Source organism: Dromiciops gliroides, chromosome 2 (assembly GCF_019393635.1).
Source record: "Dromiciops gliroides isolate mDroGli1 chromosome 2, mDroGli1.pri, whole genome shotgun sequence".
NCBI classification, from domain to species: Eukaryota; Metazoa; Chordata; class Mammalia; order Microbiotheria; family Microbiotheriidae; genus Dromiciops; species Dromiciops gliroides.
In genome coordinates, this window is record NC_057862.1 from 258,886,613 (window position 1) to 258,903,372 (window position 16,760).

General features: G+C 41.6%; 1 protein-coding gene across 4 annotated transcripts in view; it reads left to right on the forward strand.

Annotated features, from left to right (window-relative positions):
* Positions 1-16,760, forward strand: part of PLEKHH1 (pleckstrin homology, MyTH4 and FERM domain containing H1) — a 115,798-nt gene that overhangs the window by 35,310 nt on the left and 63,728 nt on the right. For 2 of the 4 annotated variants that reach the window (XR_006354990.1, XM_043988367.1), the window contains exons 1-2: positions 361-655; positions 8,412-8,574. Coding sequence is in view for 3 of the 4 variants with exons in the window: in XM_043988367.1 (XP_043844302.1) it covers positions 8,449-8,574 (126 nt within the window). In the remaining variant the exon portion in view is untranslated. Of the gene's footprint in view, positions 1-360; positions 656-8,355; positions 8,575-16,760 lie in introns of those variants that run through there. The other 2 variants (XM_043988368.1, XM_043988369.1) reach the window with 2 other exon arrangements.

The following is a 16,760-nucleotide window of genomic DNA, read 5'->3' on the forward strand; positions in this document are numbered from 1 at the left end:
ATAAATGTTAAGTTGCTTCCCAAGGCGGGCTAACCCTGCCTCCCATCCTCCGCGGATAACAAATGAGCCAAAGAGCAAAGAAAGTTCCTAGGACTCTTCAGGATGCCATGTAGCTCGAGGTAGTACCTCCCTACATTATCTCCCGAGTTCCAACGAAGGAGTCATCCACCCACTGTCCTGTTAGCCCTGGTCGTGCCTCCTACCTCGTCCCCATCCCGGTCCCCGTCCCCCACATGCCTAGAGGTACAAAGAGTTAAAAGGCTGGTCCTTGCTGAGATCACTTCCTGTTGCTTCTTTTGGAGGGTTGGCTCTGATATTTGAGCCAAGAGCTCTCGCTTTAAGGAATGGGAAGGGGGAGAAGAGGAGAGAGGGAGCAAGAGAGCAAGAGAGGCTGAGGGAGAGGAGGAGGAGACAGGATGGGAAAGTGTTGAATGGAGAAAAAATACACTTCTTGCCGTTTGTGAACTTAGTTCTGGGGTAACACTCTCCCTGCCATTTCATTCCACTTGGGGGGTTCCCACCCCTCCACTGGCTGGAGAAAGAGCAGAAGTAGGAGAGGGTGCATACAGTTCCTGAGCGCGACAAGCCCGGCACAAGGTCAGCGGCCGCCTAGCTCCAAGGCTGAGTCTTTACTCTGTGCGCCTCTCTTGAGCCGGTAAGCTTCCCGAGGGAGAGAGCCAGTAAGCTCGCCCATCCACCTCCTTCTTAACTTCGGGGGGCAGGGGAGAATCAGTGCAGGCGAGTGGTTCGCCGGTGTGGGTAGTGCACTACCGACCGAGCAGCGGAAGGGATGTACACCCCTTTAGCAAGGCAGGGTGATATGATAGCCGAGCAGGTGTCTTCCACCTGGAATCTGGCTCCTCCCCCTTGGGCCTTCCGAAAGTGGAGTCCCCAATGGATTGGGGTAAGGGGAAAGTACATGGACAAGTCTTTCAAGGAAGAAACTTGACTTTGGAATTCCCTCTATCCCACTTCTGGGAGAAAAGAGCGCCCCGGGGCTGAAGACTTCTACGTAGCCGTAGTTTCCCCCGGCTTATGCCTTCTCTCCCAATTACCACTCTCCCACCCCCTCACCCACACAATCCTAGGTTGGAAACACGTTCCTTCTGCGTTTCTCCCAAGAAACCAAGAAAACAGGAACCAACCGAAGTGTAACTTTTTAGCAAAGCATATAGAAAAACAGGTGGATAATAGGGTGATTCGGGAACCTGATGGGGCGGGGGGTGGGGGGGAGGGAGGGAGGGGGAGATTCAGGTTTGATCCAAGTTATCCCCAGTAAAGAATAGTAAGGGACCCTTTGGGGGCCAGCATTCCAGCGGAGTAGACCCCCTCCCCCAGCCTCAGCTCTCCAGTTACTTCGCTTTTCAGGTGCTCACAAAAGTCTCACGTACTCAGCAGGTGGGTTTCATGAGACAATCAAAGGCAGCTTCTGGCCCAGTTTTCCTCTGATCAGGCATCTCTCGGTCCTACAAAATTCCACAGTAGGGGGCAGCTAGGTGGCGCAGTGGATAAAGCACCGGCCTTGGATTCAGGAGGACCTGACTTCAAATCTAGCCTCAGACACTTGACACTTACTAGCTGTGTGACCCTGGGCAAGTCACTTAACCCTCATTGCCCTGCAAAAACAAACAAAATAAACAAAATTCCGAGTAAAACCGTATGCAGGATAGATTCGTGTTTCTAGTCTGCTCCTCTAGCCTTGTTTTGGAGAGTTTGTGGTGACTTCTCTCCAATACGGAGAGTTAGAAGATGTCGGTTTTGGTGGAGGATTTGGTTCTGTTTTCTCAGTGTGAATTCTGATTCAGTTGAATTATTGCCAAAAAAGCACTCCAACCCCAATCAAGCAATCAATCAACATTGATTAAGCACCTACTATGTGCCAGGCACGGAGCTAAGCACTGGGGATACAAAAAGAAACAAAAGGCAGTCCCTGCCCTCAAGGAGCTTACAGTCTAATGGAGAAGACAACATGCAAACAAATATATACAAAGCAAACCATAGACAAGATAAACAGAAAATAATTAACAGAGAGAAGGCAATAGAATTAAGAGGGGCACCTGCTGACTAATTTTTTTCTTTCTTCCTTCCTTTCTTTTGTTTTTTTTATTTTGTGGGGCAGTGAGGGTTAAATGACTTGCCCAGGGTCACACAGCTAGTACATCTCAAGTGTCTGAGGCTGGATTTGAACTCAGCTCCTCCTGAATCCATGGCCAATGCTTTATCCATTGCATCACCTAGCTGCTCCCTGATTTTCTTCTAATGAGGAAGAATAATACCATGCAAGCATGGTGCTGGATTTGGAATGAGAGGTTTTGGGTTCAAATTCAGCCTTTGCCCTTTATTCTCTGTGTGATTTGGGACAAGTCACTTAAACTCTTTAAGCCTCAGTTTCCTCATCTACCAAAACAACAACAACAACAACAAAACCATTGAGAGCATCGGACTAGGTGGACTCTAAAGTCCTTCTTTCTTAACAAATTGGATGTTCAATAGCTTCAGCAGGGAACCTAGAGTCAGGAAGGACTTGAATCCAAATTCTGCCTCATACACTTAGCTGTGTGACTCTAGGCAAGTGGTTTAAACCTTTCTCTGCCTCTATTTCTTCATCTGTTAAATGGAGATATTAGCACCTACTCCACCAGGTTTTGGTGAAGATCAAATGAGTTTACATCCATAAAGTGCTTTGCAAATCTTAAAGTGCTATGTAAATGCTAGTTATTATTATAATACTATTATTACTATTATTCCAGCTCTAATTCTATTATCCTCTGACTGTAGCAGATTTGGGTGTGCCCTTCTTCCCCTCCAAGAATCATCAGTCTCAGAGACACAGCCTTAATTCCTTTGTGGAAACAGGACACTTATAGTATTTTCCCCAAGAACAAACATATTTCCCTTTCCTCTGTGTCTTTATCTTTTAGACTCTGCTACTATGTGTTTGTTTTCTTGCTGGACTATCAGCTAACATTTATATAACACTATATGCTATATAACACTGTGCTAAGCAATTTACAATTATGTCATTTGATCCTCACAACAATTCTGGGAGATGGGTACTATTATTATCCCCATTTTACAGATGAGGAAACTGAGGTAAAGTGAAGTGATTTGCCCAGGGTCACATAGCTAGAAAGCGTCTGAGGCCAGAATGCAAATTTTACACTTCATAAGATCACTGGTTCTTTTTTTTTCTTTGTTTCTGTCCAGGTGGGAGAGCAGCTATAGTTTGCAGCAGGTGGAACATTATCTGGACCCTCTGATTGATGGATTTAGAGCTGGAAGGGAATTTATAGGCTAGTTAGGATGAGGAAACAAAGGAGAAAATTTAAGTCAGGAGTACCTGAGTTCAAATCCATCCTCAGACACTTAACACTTACTAGTGCAAGTCTAACCCCAATTGCCTCACTAAAAAAAAAAAAAATTAAAAAGTGCTTTGAGGCACTTGTCAGAAAAGTCTCTTTGGAAACAGCAGGTAATTCAAAAATTTTAAAAGAGGAATGTTGACGTTGTTTTTACATGTAATTGGGAGGAATATTAAATTGGAAAAAAAAGAAATTGCAGGTATTTTTGGTTTTAGTTCAGTGTACTATAGGGGAATCATGGTAGCCGGTAGCCTTCAAATATTGTAGTATGGCTTTCCATTGTTGGAGCAACAAAATGTTTTAATGGAAAGAACAAAATTCGAGACCATCTAGAGACCTCCATTCTAAGCCCCAGTTCTGCCACTTGCCTAACAATGTGACTTCAGGCAACTGTCTATTCTCTGGGTCTTGGATTCCTCATCTGGGAACAACAATGCCTGCTTTGCCTACATCATCAAGGTGGCATGTGGATTAAACAAGATCACAGGATTTGGAGAAGGAAGGGACTTGAAGCATTTCTTCACATACCCTTTACATTTTAAATTTAAGAATATCAAATAGAGCTAAAAGCATCATTAAAAATGAAAAGCATAGGGGCAGCTAGGTAGCATAGTGGATGGAGCACCGGCCCTGGAGTCAGGAGGGCCTGAGTTCAGGTCTGGCCTCAGACACTTGACACTTACTAGCTGTGTGACCCTGGGCAAGTCACTTAACCCCAATTGCCTCACCAAAAAAAAAAAAATGAAAAATGAAAAACATTGGGGCAGCTAGGTGGCGCAGTGGATAGAGCACCGGCCCTGGATTCAGGAGGACCTGAGTTCAAATCCGGCCTCAGACACTTAACACTTACTAGCCGTGTGACCCTGGGCAAGTCACTTAACCCCAATTGCCTCACTAAAAATAAAAAATAAAAAATGAAAAGCATTGCTTGTCAACTGGTTCCTGCAAATAAGTCTCTGCTGTGGTGTTAGTGCAAGGTGACTTTTTTGGTGAAGCTGAACTTTACAGTGACTTCCTAGACCCCCGACTTCATAGCTGTTATTCATCCATCCCACCTGCTTCTGTTGGAAGAGCCTCAGGGATCCAGTAACAGGCAGCTAGACGCCTAATCTGTTTCAAAAACCTTTAATTCACACCACATGCCTAGGCAAGCCTTGGCCCCCTCAGGAACAGTCTCTAGTGCTCCTCTAAGCAGAAGGATTAACTGGACTACTGAATCTAGGGCAGAACAAAGATGTCATGAAGACTTTTGGTAGAGGAAAGCACCCTATGATGTCTGGGTATATGTCCAAATGTCTTGCCTAGACAGAAAGAGAGCATGCTCAGGAATTTAGTTGTCAAGCATTTTAATGGTTTTGTGTCCACTTCACCATGCTCTTGAAATTTAGAAATCAAAGCTGATAGAGCACCGGTCCTGGATTCAGGAGGACCTGAGTTCAAATCCAGCCTCAGACACTTAACACTTAACTAGCTGTGTGACCCTGGGCAAGTCACTTAACCCCAATTGCCTCAAAAATAAAATAAAAAAACATTTAAAAAAAAAGAAAAAGAAATCGAAGCTGACAAGTGATGAAGAGTAATTCAAGATATGTAAGCTTTTGAAAAAATATAGATCCCCACCCCCCCCAAATTACCCTTCTTGTTTTGGCCTGGATACTTTTAGAGGTCATTCTTTAGCACTGTATGCTGGGTTAAGAGTCAGGAATCTAGGGCAGCTGGGTGGCACAGTGCATAAAGCACCGGCCCTGGATTCAGGAGGACCTGAGTTCAAATCTGACCTCAGACACTTGACATTTACTAGCTGTGTGACCCTGGGTAAGTCTCTTAACCCTCATTGCCCTGCCCCACCCCACCCCCCCAAAAAAGAGTCAGGAATCCAGGGTTCTAGATCCTGTTTCTTATACTCACTAGCTGTCTAACTTCAGAAAAGTCACTGCAACTCCCTGGGCTTCAGTAAAATGTTTGGAGTTTTGAAATAAATGACCTCTAAGATTCTATCACTTTGTCTGTATGTAAGGGAAACTAAGCAAACAAAAGGGGAAGAAAAACATCAATGAAGTTTTGTCTTGGAGCTGGATTCCCTGAAAGATTCTGTTTTGTCTCCTCAGCTCTGATTTCAGTTCAGAGAAAGTGATGTTTTGTTTGTGTCTCTTGTCATCCTGCCCATTCCAGTTGGTCCCAGCCAGTTCCAGTCCTTCAAGGTAGAGAATGCTATGAAGTCACAATGTTGAGATTGTTTGGGGATGATGCAAGTGGCTTTGCTGCACTGTGATCATTCCTCTAGCATTCTCTTGGAGAACAAAGCCTGAAGGATCAGGCACCAGATGCCAGCAGTTTAATAACTATAATAACAATTGTAAGAGAACTGCCCGACACTCCCACCCCCCTTCTCTAGTCGGGAACAGTGGGTTCAAATCTCCTCTGACACTCAGGAACTTCTGTGATGTTGAGCTTTGGTGCCCCAGCAAAGGAAAGTCACAAAGAAGATTTTGTGTGGTACTAGGCCAGCAAATTAACCTTTTAGTGCCCCACACAATTCTAAGAAGAAAAGTCGCAAAGCAGATACTGATCTGCATTAGTAAAAGGAGTTTCAACACCAGGAGTTCTCTATACTATAGTCATAGTCCAAACAGAGCAAAATAACACCCAACAACAAACCCAAGCCATTTGTATTGCAGGTTCTTAGAAACAGTTTAGTGCAGTGGAAGGATCACTAAATTTCGAGTCATAGGTTCCATCCAACTGTCTCCAGGTTGGACGAGGTGACTTCTAAGATCCCTCTATGATCCTATGAATAGTACCAAGACTTTTTCTATAATGTCATTCAAAAGCACCATGTAGAAGAGCTCACTTGCCTTTGACTGCAAAATCAAAATTATTCCCCAAGTGAATAAGCAGAGGCCAAAGAAAGAAAAAGGTGTTTCTGCAGTCTGTTGTAAAATTGGTGATGGACTCATAACCAAACCCTTAGAAACTCACTAACCTAACACGGTACCACCTGAGCAGCAGGAAACATGGGAGCTGGTTTTCCTGAAGTCAAGTGGCTATTGACAAGAGGAGAGATCCTCAAGTCTGCATGATGGATGGAACCTCAGGTGCTTGTCTATCCTCCAACCCCTGTGCATCTTTGTTTACTTCTTTTGGGGGGGGGGGCAATGAGGGTTAAGTGACTTGCCCAAGGTCACACAGCTAGTAAGTGTCAAGTGTCTGAAACCGGATTTGAACTCAGGTCCTTCTGAATCCAGGGCCGGTGCTTTATCCATTGTACTACCTAGGTGCCCCATCCTTATTTACTTCTTAATGCTCCTCTCGTGTGTGCTAATACTCTTCCCCATTCTCTCACCTCAACCCAGGCTTTTCTGAGAAGGACAGAGCCTGAGACTTGGAGTCAGGAAGAGCAGAGTTCAAATCCTGTCTCCCGTACTAATGTGACCATAAGCTGTGTGACCATAAGCAAATTATTTAATTTCCATTTCCTCAACAACAAAATGGGGCTAATAAAAGCACTTCTCTCCCAAGGTTGTTGCATCACATGAGTTAGCATATGTAAAGGGTTCCAAAAACCTCAAAGCACTATAAAAATATTATCGTTATTATTGTTGTTGTTATTGTTATTATTATAGCTTACCCCCATATTCCTCTGACCCAGAGAAATTTAGATAAATCCCAGAAGTAACGGAAAGTGCTTTGTAAACCTTAAAACATAGAATTGTGAGCTCTTAACAGATTCAGAGTTGCTAATGGATTTGGGGGTTTTGTGGGTTGGTTTTTTTTTTTTTTGGTTTATTTTTTGGTAGGGCAATGAGGGTTAACTGACTTGTCTAAGGTCACACAGCTAGTAAGTGTCAAGTATCTGAGGCCAGATTTGAACTTGGGTCCTCCCGAATTGAGGGCTGGTGCTTTATCCTGCTAATTGACTTATTAGCAATGATACTCTTTCCAGACTCTGCATTGGAATATCTAGCCACTCTTCACCCTGTTTCTTTGTCTTGGGGAGAAGAGCAGAATCTGGTTTTGGAAATAGGATGATGACAGTTGATAGCCCATGGGAATGAGTAAGAATCTTTCATTGGAGGAAAGAGGCCACATCTTCCTTTCATCTGACTCTCCATCCAAAAATCTATCATTTAAAAAAAAGGAAATTAATTTTTTTTTTGCATTTTTTTTGTTTTGGGTTTTTTTTTTTTTTTGGTGAGGCAATTGGGGTTAAGTGACTTGCCTAGGGTCACACAGCTAGTAAGTGTTAAGTGTCTGAGGCCGGATTTGAACTCAGGTCCTCCTGACTCCAGGGCCGGTGCTCTATCCACTGCGCCACCTAGCTGCCCCCAAATCTATAATTTTGCTGAAATTCTGTCACATTTAAGTTTTAGTTCGTTTTTTTTTTTTTCAAATTTTATTGGATGTTTTTAGACCACAACCCCTTTCCAATGACTTTCTACCCCCACCTCTTTCAATCGAATCCTCCCTTATATCAAATTGATGCAACTAAAGGAAAACAAATCAATACATTGACCGTGTCTGAAAATGTATGCCTTACTCAGTAGCCATAGCCTACCACCTATCTGCTGACAGACATCCTTCACTGTCAGTCCTCTGAAGTTACCATTAATCAGAGTTCTTAAGTCAGTCATGTTTTCCACTGTTTTAACTTTTCTGAAGGAGGCCTTCCCATCTCTCCCTCCCCCCTTAACTCCAGTGCCTTCCCTGTGAGATTGCTTTCCATAAAAACTGCCATAAGGTTATTTGCATGTTGTCTTCTCTATTAGAATGTGACCTCCTTGACAGTAGGGACTTGGGGTTTTTGTCTTTTTTTATCCCCAGCACTTTGCCCAGAGTAGGTGCTTAATAATTGCTTGTGGACTGACTGAGTTTTTCTTTCTTGGATGATAGTTAGCTGTTATAATGGGAGCTGGGGCTGAGAATGATTGTATAAGCCTTACAGACTTTTTTCCATTCCCCTCTTCTCTTCTCTCCCCACTTTTTCTTTGTCTAGGTCTCTAGGTCAAACTGGCTATACCCTCATTTTCTTCTCTGTGTCCTGGTTTCCAGGGTTCCCATTATAGAAGATAGGAGTGGATCATTCACCATGTCAGAGACTGAGGTGGAGAATGGGACATGTGTGAACTGGCAGAAGCGCTGCCTTGCCCTGGAGACCCAGCTCCTTCAGTTCCGTCTTCAGGCTAGCAAGATTCGGAAGCTACTGGCTGACAAGGTAAGCCATGGAGGGCCACAGAAGTGACCAATCCCATCAACAGATTGTTTCCTGGGGAGTATCTGTCCCTATGGCCAATAGAAAAATGAGTCCGGTTCCCTGCCATGGAGGAGACAGGCTGAGAGGGGACCAGTGAGGGAGAACTAAAGAAGACTGAAATTTAATAAGAGGTTTTTCCTGACTACACAGAGCCAAACAAACAGGGATCATGAATAAAAAGTACAAAACATCTTCCCATATGTAAAAATGGTTTGCAAACTTAAAGCACTGTATAAAGATTAGCTGTTATTTAAAAAATGAAAAGTAGATGTGTATTTTCCAGGTCTGGACCCTCCAACCCCTCCCACATACAACCAAAAAAAAAATAATTCCAGGAGTTGGGAATAAAAGAGAGAGAGGTTATTTATCCAATAAAGGATTCAGGAGGAAAATGAGGGGAGAGATCATTCTCACTGGAAAGAGTCAGGAAAGGCTTCATGGGGAAATTGATATCTGAGTTGAGCTTTGAATAAAGTGAGGAGAGTCTCTAACAGGTTGGGATTGGGAACATCTAGAAAGAACATTCCAGAAAGGGATGATCAGGTGAGCAAATCCAAGAAATGGAAATCTTCCAGTGTAGCGAAGTGATCTGGGGTCTACAACATTTCTAGATCATCACCAGCCTACTTTTTGCCTCATTCCCACATTTAAGCTCAACATCCTGAGGCTATGTTTAAAATTCCATCCAGGGGATATGTTTAAAATTCTTCATTAATTAGTTTGGAGTCCTCACCCCCCAATTTAGTATTTATTTAATATTAATATTAAATATTATTGCTTATCTAATAAACTGAAGAAACCTCTTTTCCCATAAGTAGTTGTTCATATCTTTATGTATGTCAAAACTCCTAATCTCTTAGGATTGACGTAATATTAATGGCTACACCACTTATTAACAATGGAATCAGTAATAAAACAAAGAAAAAAATAACTACTAAAAATATTTTGAAGTTAATAAAGTTTATTAACTTTAGAGAGGTTGCTGACCTGTACTAGATGAGATCATTTCCTCACCTGAGAGTTACCTACACCAGTGAAATCATAGATCTAGTCCTATCCTTAGCCCAATATCTACAATAGAGATAGATCACCGGTGGGGTCACCAATAGCCATCGATAGTGTAGATAACTTCTCCTTCTGAAACCCAGTTCCACTATTCAGTTTATTCAACATATACCCTCCTCCAAAAGCATCTTCTTAAGGATTCTCTTCACGAAGTTCACAACATAAAAGTTAAACAAGTTCCATCTAGAAAGTAGATTTTTCCATGTTTCTCATTGCCTCCTCTAACTTTTCTCCAGTCTCAACAAGAAAACAGCCTCTTCACCTCTCTTAAGCCATCTCTCTAATTAGCTTCTCTCCACATTCATTCATTATAAAATTATCTTTATATTTCTTCATAAAATAAATTAAAATAGGTCTCCCAAGAATGGAATATTTATTTACTGTCTTCTCTATAGTTTTCTTTTTTAAATCTAATGACTCTTCTTTCTCAGTTTCTCAAAAACTTCCAGCTAGCCCAACCAAGAAGTCCTAAATTTTCCAATTGGCTATTAAAGCTACAGTAGCAATAACCTCTATAAGAAAGGCTTTTGAAATTGGGGGGTTACAGCTGGAATAGAGTGTGTGAAGGAGATTAATATGATAAGGCTGGAAAGGTAGGTGGGAGGGAAATTGTAAAAGGCCCTAAGTGCCAATCAGGAGTTTATACTTTATTTGGCAGTCAATGGGGAGCCAATTGGAATATAAATACATAAAGCACAGGGGACATGTCTACTTGCATATATCCCCCAGGCTGCCTATTACAATGTTAAGCACATAGTAAGGGCTAAATAAATACCATTTGCTTGTTTGGTCTCTTGAGGATACAGATTTACTCCCGCCCTCTATCCTGGCTTTTATTGGCTATTGTTGGTGAAGATGCTGCTATTTGGTGGCTTCCCAAACACAGGCTATGCAATCAGCATACTCAGTGAGGTTCTTCCTAGCTCTAGATCTTTGATCCTATGGTCTTTTTTGCCATTGGTTGCAAAGTTCAAAGTTCAAAGGCTGCTCCTAAAATAGAAGGAGTAGAAGGTCAACTAATAGGGAACAGAGAGGCAAACAAAGGCAAATGGAATTACATGCCTTTTAATTTAATGGACCCTGTAGAATTCTGGTATGGCCTATGGACCCCTTCTCAAAATAATGTTTTAAAATGTATAAAATCATATATATGAGATTACAAATGAATGCTTTGCTCAGGTTTTCCAAAGGGGGCATATAGGTCTTCAGAATTAAATTACTTCTCACCTACAAATCATGGTAGAATAAAAGAACAAAAAAAAATCCTTGTAGCAAAGTTAACTTCTGGAGAAGTTAACTAACTTCTAATTTTCTCTATGAAACAGCAAGTATCTTTGTATTTACTACGTCAGACATTGGCTATTATGCTCTAAATCAGAGATTCTTAACCTGGGCTTTTGGATAAATTCTAAGGAGTCTGTGAATGGAGATGGAAAAAACTCCAACCCTATGGCTTTATTTTCATTTTAATTGGTTTCATTTGTAATGACCCCAAAATGTTAAGAACCCCTGCTCTAAATGAAGCCAGGAGAGAGAACTACAAATATCTCCGAACTTTAAAATCCTACTCTAACATTTTCTGGATCACACAAACAAATGGCTGCCCTAGGTGAGATACCCAGTAATTTGTTTTGAAAGGAATTTAAAAAAAAAAAAAAAAGGAAGTGAGAGGAAGGCAGCACGTATCAGGGAAATAGTGTCCAAGCTTAAACCAGGACCTAAGTTAGAGTCACTCAGAATTCACCCATGGTTCTTCTGAATCCCCAGGAAAAACTCAAAGAGGGAGCTAAGAATATCTGGCCATAGGGTACTTTCCTGGAATCTGGAAGTAACCATCAGTGGAAGGGGCTAAGGAAGAGACAGATTGTGGTAGAATCCTCCCTTCCCTACCATCCCTCCCTCCAGCAGGCAATAAAGTAGAGCTCGGTCCCTAGCAGAAGGCAGCAAATCAGTGTGGTAGAAGAAAGTGCTGCATTTCGAATCAGCATAGAAAGCAATGCTGGCTCTTTTACTGAACTTCCTGTTTGGCCTTAGGCAAATCTCCTAACCTCTCTAAGATTTAATTTCCTCATCTGTAAAATGAAGGGAGTTAGACTAGATGGTCTTCAAGGTCCCTACCACATCTAAATTGATACTTCCATGCGATGGCTGACGACCTACAAGGTCAGTCCCTGCAGCAGCCCTTTCTGCTATTGTGGACCTCTTTTAAAGTTATGCTGACAGTAAAAGTAGAATTCCTCGGGTGCAGTTTGGAATAAGAAATGATAGAAAATACTGATCAAGGTGCCCAACCTAGGAGTTCCTGAGTCCTGTTCAAGGGTTCTTCCTTGAAAGGACCAGTGATCCTACCACTGTGCCATTGGACCAGCTCCTCAGACCTAACATTTCAAACCCACCCCACCCCAAACCATCCTAATACCTAATTAGTCAGAGATTGGTCCAGGAGTTAGTGTAAGGTTCCCTAGTGATCTTTGGAAACAGACTCAGACCTCCCTCCGAGTCTTAGGGAGTCTTAGCCTCTTTCCTTTTAGGAATAGTCAATCATTATCAATAGAAATCTCGGTTTTGAAACATTTGCTCTCCTCAACAAATCCGTGTTTTAGACCAGAAGAGGTCCAATCTACCTTTGAAACTCCACCACACACACACACACACACACACACACACACACGTATACTCTGCCTTCTTACTCTCTAGCTGCTAAGGGGGAAGGGGGAAACAAGAGGAAGGATTGTGTTACTATAGCAACAGAAGGCCCTATCATTCACACGATGGCTTTTCTGGCTGACAAACTCACTAGAGTTAAAAAAAAAAAATTTATTGGTTCCCATGAAACCATCTCAAGCTGTGATCTGATACCTCCCAGGAACCTCTGAAAACTTTGAAGGAACTGGCCAAGCTTAGAACGAGATAACTCTGCCCCAATTCCCAAAGCCCTATTTAGAGAGGTACAAAGATACACTAGTAAAAATGGTGGTGCTTTTGGAGACAGCATCCTGGATTCCAATTTTAGCTTCACCTCTCTGGGCCTCAGTTTCCTTGTTTGTAAAATGTGCTTGGTTGGACTGCATGATCTTTCAAGTTCTGAATCTATAATTGTATGATTTAAAATAGTAAAGGCAGGTGGATGAACTGATATAATTATTGTAAAAAGAACATGGCTGCCGTATGTCCTCCTCCAGCTTGTGTATTTGAATAATAATGGGATAGTAAAGGAATAATATCATTAATATGAGGGATAGCAAAGGGGATCCTGCAGTGAGAGACCTGCCTTTTTTTTTTTTTTTTTTTGGCAAATGGGTCTGTGTGAGGAGAATTATCCAACTTTCCAAGGTTTCCAGTTTCTGTAGATGTAACTTCCCTTATTGCTGCCATGCAGATCAGAAGATCATAGACCCGTAGAGCCAGGAGGGATCTTAGAGACCATTTAGTTCTCTACCACCCCACTTTACAGATTAGGAAATTGAGACCTCAGACACGTTATCTATCTTACCCAGGGTCATACAGGTAGCAAAGTAAGGTTTGAACCCATCTCCCCACTCCAAATCCAGCACTCTCTCAATTACACTTCACTGCTTCCTACTACCCCTAGTCCTTTCCTTCTATGAAGCAAGCTGTAATGGCAGACAGGACTTCCCCTCCTTCACAGTCCACAGGGCTTGCATTACTTACCTTCCACATGCTACATATGTTCATATATATATATATATATAAAAACATATGGAATATTATTCATATAAATAATATAAATAAAGCTTATATTTATATGGCAATTTGCGATTTACAAAATGCCTTACCTACATCATCTCGAGCATCACAGCAACTCAACAAGGCAGGTCATACAAATATTAATACTTCCATTTCATAAATTAGGTATTAATATAAAAATAGTAAATACATTTCCCAAAGTCTCATAAATGACCAAGAAGCAGAACTAGATTTTGAGCCAAGACTTCTTTAGCAAGTATTGGGTTCTTCCCTCATTGGAAATAGACTGAATGACCACTTGTTGGTTACCCTGTTGTAGATGGGATTCTTTTGGGGCACTGGTTGGACTGGATGGGCATTGAAAATTTCCAGCCCTGATATTCTGTGATTCTGTGAAATACTTTGCTATGATTCTGGAGTCTAATAGCATATTACTAGAGAAGAAACAGCGGTATATAGTAAAGAGAACACTGGAACTCCAGTTAAGAGCTAAGTTTGAATTCCATTTCTGCTACTTATACCCATGTGAACATGTCTCACTTCCCTCAACTCCTTCCCAATGAGAGAGTTAAACCAGATGATTACTAAGGACCTTTCTAGCTCTAAAATTCATCATCCTACTAGAATTTATATAATTGTTTTTAAAATGAATCTGTGGTGGGGGCGGCTAGGTGGCGCAGTGGACAAAGCACCAGCCCTGGATTCAGGAGGACCTGAGTTCAAATCCGGCCTCAGACACTTGACACTTACTAGTTGTGTGACCCTGAGCAAGTCACTTAACCCCCATTGCTCTGAAAAAAAAAAGTGCGGGTGAGAAATTTTTTTAAAAATTGAATAGAACACATAGTTCTAAATTGAGACATTTCAAATCTGATCCATTTTAATTGAGTCCTGCTTTAATGTCCATGTGGTAACTCCTTTAACAATATTGATTCTTTGGAACTCGTTGAAGATCCTTTAGCTTTTTTTAAAATCAGGATTAATTGTGTGTAGTCAATAGCTGGTTTGGCTCAGTTGGCAAAAACATTGTGCTAAAGAGACCAAGACTGAAAAATCAATCCAGTTAGTTTTGCTTTGTCACATGCCCCCAGGTTATATCCCTAACTTCAGCCAGCTATCTTGAAAACGTATACCCTTGACCACAAGGGAAACAAAGCAAAAGAAATGGTTGAATTGGTGAAAAGCTATCACCACTGCTAGAGCAACTGTAGCCATTACTGGTAGGTTCTTGCTGTCATTTTTGTACAAGTAGGACAGTACCTATACATGTACATTCTTGTGGGGGAGAGGATAGCAAGAATTTTGAATCCCAGAATGTTGAGGTATGGAGAGAAACTTGTAATTTACCTCAGGTTACTAACCTTACCACAAGCAGGTCTATACATAGAATTGAGGTGCCTTGTGTGGCAGGTGAAATATGAAATGACTGAGAAAACAAAGGTTCAAGTTTCTGAGCATATCAATTTATTAAACAATTCATACCAATTGCATAACAAATCAAGACCAGGCCTCCTCAGCATGGCACTGGACCCCAAAGACAGGGGGAGACAGATTCTTTATGTATTAAAACAATTAATCAAATAAGTCCAATTAATAAAAACAGTCAACCAGGATACAATTAGGTAATCTGATTTCTAACTGGAGGAAAGATTATGGACTTTCCAAGTTAGAAGGGAGAGAATAAACAGGTACAATGTCCTAAAATCAGAAAAAGAGGTGTGCCACTGCCCCCAAATGTCTGTATTCAATCAAAAGAATGTGGAAACAATAACCGATTAACCAATATGGAGGCACTTTTCAGAGAAGACATACAGGTTTCTTGAGAAGTATAATTGTGAGAAAATTCCTTGTGTCAATCTTTGGATCTGACTGTGTCTCTAGTCAGCATAATTTAGGTCCTTAGTCAAGGGTCTCTAAGCCCCAGGCAGAGGCAGGCCAGAGTCCCAGCTACTCAGGGCTAGGTTTAAACAATGCAACAAAATCCTCTCACAATGACCACAATTGAATAAAGTTTTCTCACAGGACAGAAATTGGACCATGCCCATAATTGAATAGAAAAGGAACTAAGCTAGCTCTAGAACTGATGGAGTCAGTGTGGGTCACTCAATTCCCACTAGCACTTGTTGTTCTGATCCCCCCAGTTCCCTGCCTTGGCTCCACTCTGCCATTCTAACCTAAGCAGAGCTTTCACTGCCCTCCCATGAGTGGCAGTTATTTTGAATTCATCTGATACAGTGCTGAGGCTTTCTTTTTGGAGCTAAGCATCATGAGTTAAGTACCAGGTTGGTGCCAAGAGCATTTCACAAGGTCAGTGTAACCTGCTGTTGGGCTGGGTGTTTGCTTATTGATTCACAAGTGAGGTTCCCAGCAGATGAAAGCGGATCCCTCTCCACTGTCCTTACTAACGGCACTTTGGTTAGCATCGCCCCAACCCATAGTGGTCTGGGTTGAAAGGACAGCTAAGGACACTTTGTCTAGGAATCCTTATGTAGGGGTAAGACAGACTTGATCAGGGATGACCACCACTTATCCCCAAAGGGCTTTATATGTACTCCTTAATGTAAGCATGAAGAGAATTGTGTTAATCCTCTGAGCAAAAAATAATAAAAATTTCTTTTGAAAGCCTTAAGATGACAAAGGAGAAAAAATGTGATATGGTAGAAAGAGCCTTGAGTTAGAAATCAGAAAACCTATATTTTAGTCCTGGTCTACCAATAACTTGCTGAGTGACCTTGGTCAAGTCCTTTAACCTTTCTAGGCCTCAGTTTCCATATTTGTAAAATGAGGTGGTTAAACTCATTTTTATCTCTAAGGTCCTTGCAAGCCTAAAATCCTATGATGCTAAATATGTGCTAACATTAAGTCTCAACTGACCACATTCAATAGATCAAAACGGCAGTTCCTTTACCAACAACATATTCCACCTGTTGGCTTCTTCACGTTGTCTGATTGTCCACTGGATCTAAATGGAAAGAAAATAGTAACCCATGCCCACAGGTTCTATCACCGGCTTACTGTCCTGCTCTGTGTCTTGGTTTCTCCACGCATACAATAGAAAGAATCATTATTCCCACCAGATTAAGTTGATTAGGCACCAAAAGTATTCCTGCTCATAGGTAGCTCATGCCATCTATTGTTCTTGGAGCTACAGTAGAGTATAGGGATTCACCATCAAGATGAATATTCCAAAGCTACTTCAATTCAGGAGCTTGTGGGAAATTTGCCAGGAACCTCAAGGACTCTCCTGATTATTTTTTTTCAGATTATGGGTTTTTTAAATGCTCATAGTCATAATATCAGCTTGTAATGTTATCTTCTGATTGCTGCGTAGCAACTGCCTGAAGGTCAAGATCTCTACAGAACAGGATAACTTT